The sequence below is a fragment of the Lepidochelys kempii genome, chromosome 2 (genome assembly GCF_965140285.1).
Source record: "Lepidochelys kempii isolate rLepKem1 chromosome 2, rLepKem1.hap1, whole genome shotgun sequence".
In the NCBI taxonomy this organism is placed as follows: Eukaryota; Metazoa; Chordata; order Testudines; family Cheloniidae; genus Lepidochelys; species Lepidochelys kempii.
Window position 1 is genome coordinate 6,320,841 of NC_136381.1, and position 16,571 is coordinate 6,337,411.

A 16,571-nucleotide genomic window follows, 5' to 3' on the forward strand; every position below is an offset into this window, starting at 1 on the left:
ATTAGTACTGGGGCCGATGGCTATTCATGATCTGGAAGTAAATATAAAATCACTGCTGGTAAAATTTTCAGGTGATACAAGATTGATAAATAATGATGAGGACACTACAGTCACACAGAGTGATCTGCATTACTTGTTAAATGAGGCCCCGTCAAACAAAATGTATTTAATACAGCCAAATGCAAAGTTCTACATTTAGGAACAAGGATTGCAGGTCATACCTACAGAACGGGGGACTATATCCTGGAAAGCAGTGACTCTGAAAAGGATCTAAGGGTCAGAGTGGACAAGCAACTCAACAGAAGCTCTCTATGCGATGCTGTAGCAAAGAGGGATCATGCAATCCTTGGATGTCTGAATCGGGGAACAGTGACTAGGACTAGGGAGGTGATTTTAACTCCATATCCGACATTGGCGAGATCAATGCTGGAACACTGCAGCCAGTTCTCGTGTCCGTATTTTAAAAAGGGCCCTGGAAAGTTAGAGAGAGCCCAGAAGTGAACCACAAAAGTGATCTGAGGGCTGGAGAGGAGGGCTTATAATGAGAAACTTGAAGAACTCCATCTGTTCAACAGATCCAAAAGAAGATTAAGAAGTAACTTGATGATAGAGTGTAAGTACCTTCACCAGGACAAAACACTGGGTCACATGGAGCTCCTTTATCTAGCTGTGAAAGGCACCGCAAGGACAAAAGGTTGGAAGCTGAAGCCAGAGAAATTCAACTTAGAAATAAGGCACAAATGTTTAACAGTGAGAGAGATTAACCACTGGGACAAACTACCAAGGGAAGTGGTAGATTCTCTTTCTTGATGTCTTCAACTCAAGACTGGATGCCTTTCTGGAAGATCAGCTTTAGTTATTGGGCTCAATATGGGGCAAGCTGGGTGACATTTTATGGCTGGTGCTATACAGGAAGTCAGACTAGATGATCTAATGGTCCCCTCTAGCATTGAACTCCAGCAACCACACACCAAAAACACTAACCCAGGAACCTATCCTTGCAACAAAGCCTGATGCCAACTCTGTCCACATATTTATTCAAGTGACACCATCATAGGGCCTAATCACATTAGCCACGCCATCAGGGGCTCATTCACCTGCACATCTACCAATGTGGTATATGCCATCATGTGCCAGCAATGCCCCTCTGCCATGTACATTGGCCAAACCAGACAGTCTCTATGCAAAAGAATAAATGGACCCAGATCTGACATCAGGAATCATAACATTCAAAAACTGGTAGGAGAGCACTTCAACCTCTCCGGCCACTCAGTAAAAGATTTAAGGGTGGCAATTCTGCAACAGAAAAGCTTCAGAAACAGACTCCAACGAGAAACTGCTGAGCTTGAATTAATATGCAAACTAGATACCATTAACTGGGTTTGAATAGAGACTGGGAGTGGCTGGGTCATTACACATATTGAATCTATTTCCCCATGTTAAGTATCCTCACACCTTCTTGTCAACTGTCTAAATGGGCCATCTTGATTATCACTACAAAAGTTTTCTCCTGCTGATAATAGCTCATCTTAATTAATTAGCCTCTTACAGTTTGTATGGCAACTTCCACCTTCTCTGTATGTGTGTATATATCTATATATATCTATATATCTTCTTACTATATTTTCCATTCTATGCATCCGATGAAGTGGGCTGTAGCCCATGAAAGCTTATGCTCTCATAGATTTGTTAGTCTCTAAGGTGCCACAAGTCCTCCTGTTCTTTTTTTATGAATATGTTGCATCTCTGGGCCTGACTGGCTGGACACTCAGGTAGAAAGATAGAGGAAAGCCTCAACAGGCCTGTTTTGGAGCCTGGGAAAATCTTGTGAATTGTGGGATTGACCTGCTTCCCCAAAGCTTAGAAATCAGAGACAAGAAAGACCTCTTAGGACATCCAGTCCATCACAAAGGGGCCAATGCAGGATTGTTCCCTACAGCATACTCTCCCAGGGCTTTATCTAGCCCAGTTTTAAAAGACTCATGTAACAGGATGAAGTTTTCTATCTTTGCACAAAATGAGCTCAAAATGAGCACCCAGAAAGGAACATTACTGAAAGGGGGAAGAAAAGTACTTTGGAGAGAGAAAGTCTCTCAGAAAGGATGTCTTGAAAATCATGACTACGATGTGACACTCTCTGAGCGAATAGATATTAAACTGCTGTCTCCTACCACGATGCTGGACGTCTGACATGCAGCCTGTCAGAGGTAGAAAGACCTGGGAAATTTATTTTATGGGAAAGTAGGTGCATGTGGGGTTTGTCATCCTTAGACCGAAAGGATCTGGCCTACCTACAACAAAAAAGCCCTGGTGCTTGCATACGCCTGGGGGGAGACGGATGGGACCCTGATTGTTATGAAGGGAATGGGAGCTATAGGTGAGTGAAACTGAGGCTCACCCACACTCCAATCAGAGATTTAAAAGAAGGAGAGTGATGACAGCTAAGCCTAAAATGTTGAAAGAGAGCCCTTAGTTCATTGGATCCGGGCTATATGCACCGAGTCCCTTGGCAAACGAGCGGGTGGCAGTTTATCCTACCATTAGCTGAGCATGTCCGTTCTGAAACGACCCTCCCGAGTCTCCATTGCCCTCTTCCTGACGGTCCACTACTCGGCACTTCACTGCATCCTGGACCTGCCGGGAGAAACAGATTTGCACAAGACTGAGTCAGACAGAGGCACTGTTTAAAGCAAAGGAGCATCCAATCCTGCTGGGGATAGATTGTAATGCTCACATGGGTCCTGTTTGTTTAGGGCTTACACAACGGCTTCAGAGGGGCTGAAAGGATACATATCTCACACACCAACACAGCAACTCCAGATTCCTGCATGCTTACAGGATTATTACATGGGATAGCTTCCAAAGTAGCTAGCTGCTGGATTTGCACAGGCAGGAATAACCATGAATTTATTCTGTAACCCATATTTACAAAGGATCCTCTTGCATAAATCATGACATAGATGTATATAATGTCAGATCAAGAGTCTATACTGTCTGCATATTGCGTGTCATCGAAAACTCACTGAAATCAACAGAAAGACTCCCAACGACCGCAATGAGAGGGCCTAACTGGATAATGAAATTAATGAAAAGACTCTGGGCTAGGTCAATCCCTGGTGTAATTCCACTGATTTCAGTGGTCTGACACCAGGAATCTATCAGGCCCACTTAATTGAAAGGAATTATATCAAGGTAACATGCACATATATAAATAAAAAGCTCCTTGTCAATGTTATTAATGACACCTCCTTTTATTGCAATGGAAAGAACTTAAAAAAAGGAATGTAACTTTTCATCACTGATGGAGTTCACTGGTTTAAAGTAAAAGAAAGTTTCACTTTCTGGTCATAGTCAAGTTTAACATATGGCTCCCATAAACTGGCACCATATATATAGTGTTTGGGTTTCTAACACTGCTGGGGACAATTTCAATACAACCCCTAGAAAACAACTTTGTTTTTTGTTGATGTTGTCTTTAAACATGGATGAAAACTTTTCTGCAAATCCTAGGTTTTGTAAAATCTTTTTTTTTTTTTAAACAAAACCTAAATTTTGGACCAATGATAAACTAAACGAGACTTGTCCCCAAAACTCTGCCCCACTGTATGTTTTCAGCGTGACGTCCACCTATCCATCCATCTGTCCAGGCACTTCGGTCACACTTATCACAGTGACAGCTGTATAGCTGAATGTCATGGTCCACAGCTCAAGGGATCAGAGGAATTCCCAGAGAGACTGTGGGAAAGCTGCAATTCCCAATCTGGCCTCCGGTAGATAGGTCACACGCAGCCCTCTGGGCTGTGCCCACCTCTCGTCTCAGGATGCAATGAACCATCACAATGACAAAGCCCTCCAGGGAGTCAAAGACAGCGAACAGGATCTGGAAGAGCGCCGACCGCCGATCCGTGATTGCCAGAACCGCAGACATCCAGGTCAGCGCCAGCAGAGGTAGGACCACGCAGGAGCTCCAAAGGGACGCCCTGTCAGGGAAGAGAAAGCAAATCCGAGTTCAGCTTCATCCCCAGCCAGTTAAATGTTGTGATCACTTGTGGGAGCCAATTCAGCCTCCTGATCCCAAAGGGCCGCAGAAGAATATCCCTCAGTAACAGTGGTCTTATTCTGGGTGATTTCTGAGCTCCCTCGGGGATGCAGGAGGCTGCTTTGCTCATCACACTCATGCTCTCAGAGCAGGCGGCAGACACTTGGAGGGGACTATGGCTCAGTGGTGCAAGCATGCACAGAAATTCGGGGTGGGAAGGAAGGAGGCAGGCATATCATGTCCCACTCATGCCCCTCCCACTCCACACTTTTAATCACACCAGTGGTATTGTCCAAGGAGCGGAGAGAAGATGCAGCCACTGTATGTTGCAAAATGGGAATGGAACATCTACAGCAGAGGTCAGATTACCTTGATGGCCATCAACACTTAGCTAATGGCGACTGGTGCCTGGACTGTCATGGCACTCAGTAAATCAGTATCACCTGGGGGTTTTATTTGGAGGGTTCGGGTGGCTAAGCTGACAAGGACAGAGCTGAGCCTGGACACTAAGCTCCTGGAAGCACTTCTTGCCCTCCATCAAATGTTCCCCACATACAAATACCCAGAGAACTAAGGAGGCCGCTGGTCCCTGAACCCTGTTATCTGTTAACAAGGAGCTACTGGGTACAGATGGGACCTTGCCAAATAAGCTCCCTGGAAAACTGGAACCAGCTCTATCTGATGAACCTTATTCTATTTTTGCAAGTGAATGTAGTGCTGGCTTGATGGCTCGTAGGATTCAAGTCATCTGTTTAGCCACAGCAGGGATACTGTACATCATAATCATCTGGAATGTGAGCATCCCTGCACTACCCCAGCCAGGAGCTCCAGGTCTGAACTGGACAGACCGCTTCTAGAAATGAGAAGGCATTTCCATCTCCATGGACCACGCTTGACCTCTTTGCCACCAAGGGAGCCAAATCAGTGCAGACTGTGGCAATACATAGGAAATTAACTCAACTTTAATTCTAAACATTTGGGGACAGCAGTGCACAAAGGAAAGCATGGGACTCTATCTACAACAGAAGCTTAGCAAGAATACACACAGAGACGGAAATAACGAGTGGACCTCAAACTTTTCTGGGTAGAAAATCTTGACCTATACGTAAAGACACATAGATAGATAACATGACATATTATAGGACACAGATATCATGACTCACACTTTGCAGCACTTACATGGGAACCACTGACCATTTAATGTCACTGGGTCAAGTAACTTCTTACCCAATTTACACTCACTCGTTATCCAGGCACAATGCTCAAGGACTTCCCACTGCACTGATGGTAGATTGCAGTGATGGGTTATTTCTGTAATTAATAATTATATACCAGCACTTCTGAACACCAGTCCAGGCTCGAGTTTGTGAATTTAGGAGCTACTGGTGCAATTAACCAGCAACCTGGAAGAGCACGTAAATTCCTGTGTAATTCCCTTTTCTCCACCAAGTAAAGGGTTTTGTGCTACCATGTAAGGAAAGTGCTGTAACGTGATATGCATGCCCTATAACTGCACATAAGACATTGAATGGAAAGTTCAGGACCGACTCTTGAATGCCCCATTTTTTGCAGACATACTGTAGTTTTTCAGCATAGTCATAAACCATGCAAGTGTTTTTATTCCCCCTCCTGCTTCACCCCCCCATCCCCCCAAAATTGGCCGAGTGCATCTGATAACAGAAACCTCTCAGAATCACCATTTGCAACATGATGTTAATGAAGCTGACTGGAGAACAAGTGTGGGAAGAACAAAACTGAAGTGGCAGAAAAGCCGAATGGAAAAATGAGATTTGCCTGATGACAGGATTCCACAGGTGTATTCCATGCCAGGATCAGAGAGTCCAACACACCAGCTGTCTGACTGGGAAAAACAGCTCATTCAAGTTGCTCACCATACTTCTGGTGACTAGAGAGAACAAGGGGAAAGAGAGGGCACTGGATTGGGTGATATCAGACTCTGCCCTCTGGAGTTCCCTGGCCTATCACACTCCCGACACATAAGAATGGCTACATTAAGGACATTAGCAGAAAAGCACACAACAGGCTCTGGCTACAGCAACAGGCCTGAACCATAGCTCAGATCTGAACCACAAATCTGGCTTTGGATGAGACTGATAGCTTGAAACTGTCTCTGTAACGGGCTGAGTCCAAACATCAAATGCAAAAAAGTTTGGACTCAGATCCAGAGTTGGGGCTAGATTAGGGCTTTGGCTCAGGCCTGTTTCTAAGACCAGTACCATAGGCCTGGTTCTGATCACTTTTACACTAGCATACCTCTCCTGCCTTCAGTGGAGTTGCTCCTGATTCACAATAGTGCTGACACCAGCTCCATAAACGACTCCCGTGATGTACATGGGTGCACACAAACTGACTCAGTGAGGAGTCAGGGCAGAAGCTGCCCTCCCAAACTCAGACACAATGGCCCAAGACTCCAGTGGGATCACCTTACAAAATCCCTCTTCTTCCCTGGAGTCTACATCCTTTCCACATGCGACTGTTCTCCTGCCCCTCTTAATCAAGACATTCTGTTGGCTCTCTCTCCAAGTCTCACCACAAACAACCTTTAGAGCTGTCACTACACAGTGGATACGGCCCACTTCCCCGATCCTCCCACCCACCCAAATATTAACCAGAAGAATAATGATTAAAATAACATTGGGCTAGATCCACAGCTGGTGTAAATCAGTATAGTTACATTGACTTCAGTGGACCTGTGCCAACACACCATCTGAGCATCTGGCCCAACTTTCTGATCTTTTTCTGCTTCATCTTCCGGGGGCCTTCTCAGCCATATTCATCTCTGACAAATATTATGGAAATGTTGCTTGACATATAATGCACAATTTTTCTCCCAGGCAGCAGATGGCAATGGGCTATAAATTACTCTGATTTCATTTTCATAGCTCTGCTTAGCTTTTGAAGTATTAAATGCAAAAGGGTTGTGTTATTTTTTTAAAACACACATCAAGCCTGGGGCTTAAGAAAAAAAAAAAAACAAAGGAAAGAAAAACAGGTCTGAAAGGAGCATGCCCTTAATTCCACCTCCTGTGCATTGGCTCTGTACTGTGATTCACACGTACTACATCTTTAAGGCTGTCCTGTTTCTTATTAGGTGCTTTGGCATCCATGAAACCTTAAAGGGTCTTGACAAAACTCTCAGGGCCTATGTAACATCATAATACTTAGGTGCTATGTCAGCATGTCATGACATTGGATTGCAACGTGACATGATGATATTGCTAACTAATGGTGCTGTTATGCAATATGGTTATATAACAGTCCTCTTTCATGGGTTGTCAGAGGCGATTAACCTAAGACCTTTATGGCTTGAGATAAAGAAATAAGGCTTTTGGCTGGCAGCTGAGGTAGACTTTTATCCTCTTATGTATGTATCCCATGCACTAGAGGGGACAAAGACCCATATTCTCCTGGTGTGGATTACAGTGACATTATAGCATGGGTACTGTGCCACTGGATCACTGAACTAGGATGCTGCTTTCACAAGGCATGATTATGGTCCAACACTGCTACGTGACAGCACAGAGACAGTACATGGCATCATGCTGCTACAGCACCGTATGATCCAGAGAAATGGTATCATGTCAGGATATGTGGATGCTACAACACAGCACAATGCTATAACATTATGATGTCATATGACAACACTACAATACTGGGGCCCTCGCGTTTCTTCAACAGGACTTATAGTGAAAAGCGAGCAAACCACATGTGGACCATATTCAGCCTTGTCAAAAGCAGGGACATGTCATGGTCTTTAATCAGAGGATGTTCACCAACACTACACCCCCAGTAGATGCCCTGTTTCATTCTTTATTATCGACAACTCTGGAAACTCCATTTTTGCCACGGGACAAAGATAAACTAGGGAGAATTCAGAGGAGAGTGCCACAAATGACAAAAAGGTTTGGGAAACAAAGATCTACAATGATGAAAGTTTAAGAGGACTGGGCCTAGAGAAAAGAAGACTAAGGCAAGGAGACACAATGATTGCCCTCAGAGGCATGTTACAAAGACGACTGAGATCAATTATTCCCATTGCTTTAGGATGACAGAACAAGCATTAATGGGATAAAGATGCAGCAGGAAATAAACTTAACTCAAAGAGCAGCTCAGGCTATGGAAAAAGCTGCCAAGGGAGGTGGAACTGCCAAAGCTGTACACAAGTAAGGCTGAGACTAGATACACATCCATCAGGGAAGATTTAGGGATAGTAATGTCAGTCTTGCCCTGATGCAGAGGGTAGAGATTAGCTGATCTTATGGAAGCCCATCCTAACCCAAATGCTTCTCTAGTTCTATGACTGCTTCTCTAGTTCTATGACCAGTTGTAGGAAAAGTGATTCACAGACTACCAGCACCACTCTTCCCCCTGCTCAGCTCAAGTTGTTGTCTCCGTTTTAGGGACCCTCTTGAGAGAAGTCCATAAACATCACAATCCCACTCCTCTTTCCAAGCCGCCCTCAAGCAGGATGAGTCTAAGTCCCCCAAGAATACCAGAAAAGAAGCTAACGTTTGGGTTTGCAACCAACAACTTCTAATGGAGCCATCAGGATATGACTGACCATCTCCCCACAATTGCTCCTGGGGATTGTACTTCCCTCAATAGTTAGATTCTAAGCCCTGTGAACGGAAGATCACAAGACCTGACATCTCATGTACATGGAACAGATTCTTCGGAGTCACTTGAGTACATGCTAAGTTAGCTGTGGGATGGCTACCATTCCGAGACAGTTTATTAGCGATGGCCATCTTGACAAATCTAACCAAAATATACAAATCAAAAGATTGCACCGCGAGGTCCTGCTAAGTGAGACAGGACTTTGACACCTAAATATAGAAGCTGGTTTTTTTGCCAGTCTAAACAGGGGCCTGAAGTAGCAGAGAAGCATCTACATATTGAGGGTCCAATTCATCACTCCTTACTTGTGTTGCATAGCACTTACCCAGGTGAGTAGTCCCATTGATGGTACTAACCAAGCATGAAAGAGCTACTCAGGGTTAGTAAGGGCCACAGTAAGGGCCCTGAAGGCACCTAGAATTTTGTGCAAGTGAGCCAAGAAAAGACTGCAAACGCTCTGAGATCAAGAAGCAGATAGAGGCATCTCTGGAGGATAGAGAAAGGGCAACCCCACATCCTGATCAATGAAAAATAGAAACGGAATCCCCGGCACCAAGACGCTCTTGAAAGGACAGACTCCAAGAAAGGCTTGACAGCCAGAACAAGCTGCTTTAGGGTCTCGGTGGAAGTAGTGGATGCTAGTTAAGTGAAGGAGAGAGGCTAGGAAAGCAGCAGCCATAAAGGACATGGCATGGCACAATTCATAGAATAAGTCATGCACAAAGGTAGCCTGAGACCTTACGAGTCTACATCCTGTTCCTAGGGAAATCACATAAACAGGGCGATCTTCAAAGCATGCAAACATGGAGGCCTGTTGGTTAGGACTGTTTTAATGTTTAGCTCCTCCATCCCTTTGATAGTCCAGCAAGAGCCATCCTGGAGATGGGCGTGTACAGGGGTGGAGCGGTAAGGGGTGGCAGTACTTTTGAATCCTAAACAGCCACTTGCAAAATGGAGAAAACTTTCAACCATAGTAGGCTTTGGCTGTGGCTTTCGAATGTCAGTGCCTAGACTTCAGCAACTAAATAAGCAGCCTGATTCTAAGTTGGGAGTGGGTAGGAAGAGACTCTCCCTGGGTGGCAGGTTATCCCTTAATTGCCTACTGCGGGGTTTCGTGCACATTTCTCTGGAGCAGCTGGGATTGTGCACTGTTGGTACAAGATACTGGACTAGATAGGCCATTGGTCTGATCTGCTCTGGCCATTCCTAAGTGCTAGGCATCCCCAGCTCCCATGGAAATAAATAGAAGATGCAGGTGTTCCTCCACAAGGAAACTGGGAAATAAGGAACTGATGCAAGCACCACTGAAATCCATGGAAAGCCTCATGGCAGTGGACTTTGAAATCTCCTGTCAAAGTTTCCAGCACAATGTAAGAACAGCCTCTCCTAAATGAATCCCCCAAATAATCATGTATTTGTTTAACAAAAGTTCTGTGAGTTTAAAGGGGCATTTAAATTCCAACTATCCTGACGAGAAAACATGCTGTAAAATTTGGTTCTTAATGGGAACACTGGCCATGGGCTGGTAAACTACTCCCATCTGAACTGGTGTCCCATGTTTCCTCTTTGCCTGAGATTCACTTGGGGGGCAGGTGGGGATCCTGGGTGAAATCGATCCTGGACCACCTGAAATCAATGGGGGTTTTGCCATTGACTTCTCTGAGGCCAGTGTTTCAGCCCCTGTCTTTGAACATGTCATATAAAGTAGCATGTTCACTGACAGTAATTCTAGCTATCTATCTATGTATCTAATCAAAACAACCGTAACTTCAATTTTCTGCAGTGCAGTCCCCTTTTCATAGTAAACATGCAAAGAATTGGTATGGCTGAGAAGACCATATGTAGCAGTCCCATTTTCAGATCAAACCTCTTCCCAAGGTGGCAAAAAGGCAAAAGACTTTAAGGTAGCTTTTGCCCAGAGATGAGGGAGCAGGCATAGCAGGCACAAATCAGCTGAAGAGAAGTCACAGTAGGAAGAAGAGCCCATTCACCAGCAAAATGCTCTCTGCATCTTCTCAAAGAGCAGCGTGGCAGGAAACAGTTTTACAGCATGACAGTAGAGTCCACAGCTGGAAGCCAACTTGGTAAAGGACACATCTGGCACGTTTCCCTGCACTTCATGGGTCAAAGAGGTCCAAAGTTTTCCACCTTCTCAACTGTTTCAACATTTCCTGAGCAAAGAAACCTGGCAGTTCCAGTACCCCTGACCTTTGCCTTGCTCTTAGTTCCCACCTAGCCCTCCCTACCAGTGGTATGGTTTGATACCACCCAGTCTGAGAATGACTGGTGCTCAATGCCTATTTCTCTGCCTCCTCCTCACTCTGATGGACAGGTGTTTTCATGACTCAGCTGTCAGAGTACTGTAACTTCCCAAAGCCAAGCAAATGGAGACCCTACTGTGTATTTTCATGCACCATCATCCCAGATGCACTCTGCTCTCCAGGGGGCCTTCTGGTCTGACAGGTGATGCCTGTGCCAGACTGAAACATTGAAATAACAAGGCACAGCTATTCCTTCTCTGCCTTTCTCCACTAACCACCGCAGTCACTGCTATAGTCTGTGTCAGAGAGGAGCCAAATCTAGATCTGCCCCATGCAATTTTCATCCAAAGGCCGCAATATCAAAGGGCAAAGCTGGCCCCAAACCTGGCATTAATGACTTGAATGCCCAGCATAATAAAATATTGATACCAATAAGAGGCATGGTCAGCTACTCCAGGACTTTGACTCGTTAACAGCCTTGTTTGCAAGTGATTTGGCATGGGCAAAATGATAATAATGAACCGCAGAACCAAGTGGATGATGGGAGTGGGGTCGGGGCCAACTATACAAATTCTTCTTCAGGTGCTCAGATGTCCTTTATCAAAGGCAAGATCACAGGAAACAAAATCTTGCACTGAAATTTACTGATTTTGTTATTCTGTTGCCAGGGAAACAAGGCATATATACATTCTTTTACTAAGTCCCTTCTGATACTTATCAAATCAATTAAGTAAAACGAGAAGCTCTCAGGCTCAGCAGGAGATGGTGATTTCCAACTGCCCTGTAAAGCCTTTTTAAAAAATTTGAAAATGAATTAGATCATGATTTTGTAAAGGAACACTGTCAAGTAGAAAAGGACAATATATTCAAATTTGTTTAAAAGAAGGAGTGTGGCTTACAAAACTTAATATGAATTACATTTTTATTCCATGAAATATATCATTTTTATTAATGATCATATTTTTTGCTAGAATTAAACATTCCTCCTCAGTGATCGGAAACTGAAATGCAACAATGTCATGCTAATTCACAAGAATTGGTACGTGAAACTCACTAGAAACACACAAGTGTCACACCAGTGCAGTTTCACCATCCAAGCTGGTGAACAAAGTAACACAGGATCAACAATGAAAAGTAAATATGATTTTTTTAATCCTCAGTTTCAAAAATCTAAACTGTCAATAGAGTTGATTGAAATTTTTCATTCACATTATTTTGAAGAAATTTTGTCATTTTTCAAAAATGAAAATTTTCAGAAAACCTTTTTGATTTCTTGAAATATTTCAGTTTTTCAAAGTTTTTCAGCAAAAAAATTCACTTTTTTGGTTCGTGTTTTCCATTCAAAATTTTGATTGGTTAGTTTAGTCAAATGATGGGGACTTTTCAAAATCAAAACCATTCATTTTTGAAAAAAAATCATTTCAAAATCGAAACATTTCACTTTTGACAATTACAATCAAAATGAAAAAAAAAAAAAAACAAAACAAAATCAATGCTGAAAATAGCATTCCAGAGAAACTTTCAAAAAACGAAATCCTGATCCATTAAAAAAACAGCAGAACAAAAACATCCCTGAGTTCAAGATTTTTTAAAATTTCAACCAGCTCCGGTTAGTATCAAAATTATGGCATTTAACAATAGTTTACGTTGTCACTTGACAGTGTCCCTTGAACCAAAGGCATCTAAATCCAGTTCAAACTGCTCCCTGCTTCTATAAGACTCTGTGCCAAAGAACATGCAGCGAACCAGGGGCTCTGTCCTTCGAGGGGATGTGTACTCTTGCATGATCCAGAAAAACACTTAGTCTTGATTCAACAAAGACTTCAGTATATGCTTAATTTTAAGTAGTCTGTCCCACTGAAGTCAATGGGACTGAAGCACATGCTTAAGTGCTTTACTAAACTGGGGCCTAAGGGCTTGAGCCTGGGAAGTCCTATGGCCTGTGTTAGGAGACCAGTCTACATGATCATAGTGGTCCCTTCTGAATTTAATTTGTGCATCGATGAGCTATTAAAGTCAATGGGAGCGTTGCCATCAAGAGTCAAGCCCCAAGTGCTACGTTGAATTTGGGGCTGTAGATATATGGTCAACTTTAAGCATGTGAATAGTCCCATTGACTTCAGTGGGGCTAGTCACCTGCATTACTTTAAGCACATACCAAAGTGTTTTGCTGGAATGCTCTGCGCCCGGTACGGTCCAGTCTACCCTAGGACTTTAACTCTTGCAGGCCTTGTACCAGGGACATTTCAGGAAGCCTACACTTCTAACTTCTTATGGCCCAAGGGGATGGGAAGGCAGGAGGGCGGGTGGGACATGGGGAGAGAAAACAAACGGGGAATAAAATGAAAGAGGGAAATCAAATAAAGAAAGCGAGAAAGAAAGAAAGAAAAGAAGTTGAAATTAGAGGAACTAACATGGCGTTACTGGTGGCTGTGGCCGAAACTTCTGCGGAAGAAACTACTCCACACTTGGAACATTTGAGCGTCATGCCGTAAAGAGGCACTGCCATCTGACTGCAATTAAAATCAAAAGACTGAAACAAAACAAAACACTTTGCTTGTGAACACAAACGAAGAAAGGAACAGAAAAGAAAAGGAAAAAAAGGAACCAACCAGCCACACCACACCCAGTTTGAGCAAGGAGATCAAAAGTCAGGAAGGAATGAAACTCTCATCTGTGTCATTCCAGATGCAGGGAGCCAAGTCAAGAGCTGTGCTGGGGTCACTGGTGTGGGTGGAATCGTGTTGGGAAAGGTTCTGCTGGGCTCAGGGCGACCTCTGGTGCCGCCATTGGTGGTAACCTTTTACTACATGTTTTTATTACCCTCCCAGGCCTGCTTGCGTGCTCTTGACCTTGAGAATATTTTCTCTCCCCCTCTGTCCTTTGTGTTGTTTTTGCTTCTGGGCCCGGCTGCGGCGTGTTGCACTTGAAAGGCAAGAAGTAGGGCTGGTGGGACCAGCGCTGTGTTGGCTTATTTTGTTTGATGAAGCAGAGTGAGGTGTAGTTGAGATGCTTTTTCCACTGTCCCTTCTACGTTAGTTCAGCCAGCGGGCAAAATGCTTTAGAACCATAGAATATTAGGGTTGGAAGGGACCTCAGGAGGTCATCTAGTCCAACCCCCTGCTCAAAACAGGACCAATCCCCTACCTTCCTAGCAGCAGATGGTGACAGGAAAGAAACAAATCATTAGTGACTCAGGGCCAAATTTATAAAGGTATGCAGAGGCCTAACCATGCCTAGTAGAATTTTCAAAAGCACCTAGGCACCAAGTTCCCATTGAAATCAACGGTGCCTAGGCACTTCTGAAAATTCCACGAGGCACCTATCTGCATTTTTAGATACCTAAATACTTTAAAAATCTGGCCCTTAGTCCCTGATTCAGCAAAGCAAAGAAGTCCATGGTTATGTTTAAACACATGCTTAAATCCTATTGACTTCAATGGGTCTTAAGCATGTACTTCACATTAAATGCTTTGCTGTTTAAATGCTTTGCGGAACAGAGATCAGATTACTGATGCGTGTAAGGTTAACCATGTGCTTGAGAACTTTGCTGATTCAGGGCCTAAATCCTTCCATAAAGGGAGATGGAACTGCAGGTCCCACCAGGTTGTTTCCTTGCCTCCAGCAAGGATCCTCTTTTAGGAGTCGTCAACGCCTAGCTCTGGGCCTTGCTCATAAAAAGGACGTGTCTGCACAGAAGCCGGGGGCGGCGGGTGTAATTCCCAGCAAGGGTAAAGGTATACATGCTAGCTCACATCAAGCTAGTGCACTACTAAAAGCTGGGTAGCCATGGTGGCCTAGGTGGCAGTGGCTCTGGCTAGCGGCCCGAGTACATAACTAGGATCTCAGACAGGATTGTAGTCGGGCGGCTAGCCTGAGCCACCGTGCCCATGCCGCAATTTTTAGTGTGCAGCTCAGTCAGACCTAGTGTGTGAATCTACCCAAGTCGGGCATTACACTTCCCAGCTGCTGTGCAGACATCCCATACAGTGTAGGCAATTATACATCCCAGCTGTTCTGTCCATGTATCCAGAGAGTGATGGCACTAGCCTGAGAGACAGGTATTTGAGGGCACACACAGAGGTTTGGACACAACACCTGGATTTAATAAAGCCAATAAAATTGCTTAACAGCAGAGAGGGTGTTATCTCACTGGCAAGAGACAGCATGATATTCACCCCCAGTGGTTTGGATTGCACCATTGGTGAGAGGCAGTTAGCTAATTCCAAATGCAAAGTGTTTGCAAACTCACTTTGCCTTGAAGGTGGACTAGACAAATGTCTTTCCCTAGCTTTTATAACTCTATATTCAGTCTAAAATACAACAAAGCACATCACCGTGAAAACCAGCATATTATTTATGGTAAAAAAAACAACAACGAGGAGTCCAGTGGCACCTTAAAGACTAACAGATGTAAAATGTAATGTAATGTAATGTAAAATGTAAAATCTGTTAGTCTTTAAGGTGCCACCGGACTCCTCGTTGTTTTTGTAGATACAGACTAACACGGCTACCCTTTAGTATTTATGGTGTGTCCAATGGTCACATGGGCTTATTACTTAAAAGGTTACTGGACAGTTTTTAATCAGCTGGTATAACATAAGCCATTACTTCCTTCAGAAATAATGACTTGTAGCTAAGGTATCTCACAGCTATCACAGCCTTGAGACAGAGAGAAAATTAGCTCCTGGCTCCATTGGGTGTGGGTGTATAAATATATGCATGTCTTCTAGAACGTGTGCTCCAAATTCATGGATAGAGTAAATCCTGTGAAATTGATGGAGTCGCACCAGGCATAAATTTGGCACTGTGTGTGCCTTGCTGAGACACATCCACTGAATGACCCTTGAAAAGGTGCTTTCTCCCCAGATTTCCATTGTGGGCCACAAGCAACAGGGAACTGTAAGGAGTAAAAAATGCAAGATCTAACAAGACATTTGATGGGAACCTCTGCTAGGAAGGACATAAACATAAGTGACAACACATCAGCTAGAGGTGGAAAGAGGTCTGCTGTCATGTGTGCACGCACAGCTGGGGCGAGTAAACACAGAGACAGGTGGTTCATATTCTGGTGTGTGTTTTGTGAGAGAGGGGCTGGTTGTGTAGTCCACATGTGTCTATTGTTGGGGGAGGGAAGTATGTGCAGTACAGCAAAGGAAATAATCATAGTGAATAGTGAATTTATCTTCTTTTTCTGCTTGCTAAAAGATCACAAGCTCTTCCAGAGTATTCATGAGGGCCTGGATTGTGATGCATTTATTGACTAGTACCTGAAGCCATGAGTAGCCTGACTGATTTCAGTGCCACTCCTTGTGGGGGAAGGTACTACCCAGTGTACAGGAATCAAAATCTGATCCCATTTTAATGTATTTGACATCTTTACAATTGTTTTGCTTGATACTCTGACAGCAGATACTCACAATTCAAGCTGTGTTGTGCCTGGACACAGGACCACACACCGATAAAACCCAACTGCTGAACGTCTGCGGCAAGTGACTGCAAAACGGATAAGACTGGCCATAGGGAACCGATTGACAATGCGGTGTGAGTATTCACTGAAAACATGATATACTGTTTTCCCCAGCTCTAGTGCACAGGGTGTTGATGTACATGCACAGCCTGATTGTGCGCAT

The 16,571-nt window shown here is 44.0% G+C and overlaps 1 protein-coding gene across 3 annotated transcripts in view; it reads right to left on the reverse strand.

Moving 5' to 3' along the window:
- Window positions 1-16,571, reverse strand: part of ADGRB1 (adhesion G protein-coupled receptor B1) — a 385,515-nt gene that overhangs the window by 20,207 nt on the left and 348,737 nt on the right. For 2 of the 3 annotated variants that reach the window (XM_073329980.2, XM_078851413.1), the window contains 3 exons: window positions 13,353-13,451; window positions 3,809-3,980; window positions 2,539-2,634 (listed from right to left, as the gene is read on the reverse strand). In XM_073329980.2, coding sequence (XP_073186081.1) covers window positions 2,539-2,634; window positions 3,809-3,980; window positions 13,353-13,451 — 367 coding nt within the window. The remainder of the gene's footprint in view (window positions 1-2,538; window positions 2,635-3,808; window positions 3,981-13,352; window positions 13,452-16,571) is intronic. The other variant, XM_073329982.2, reaches the window with a different exon arrangement.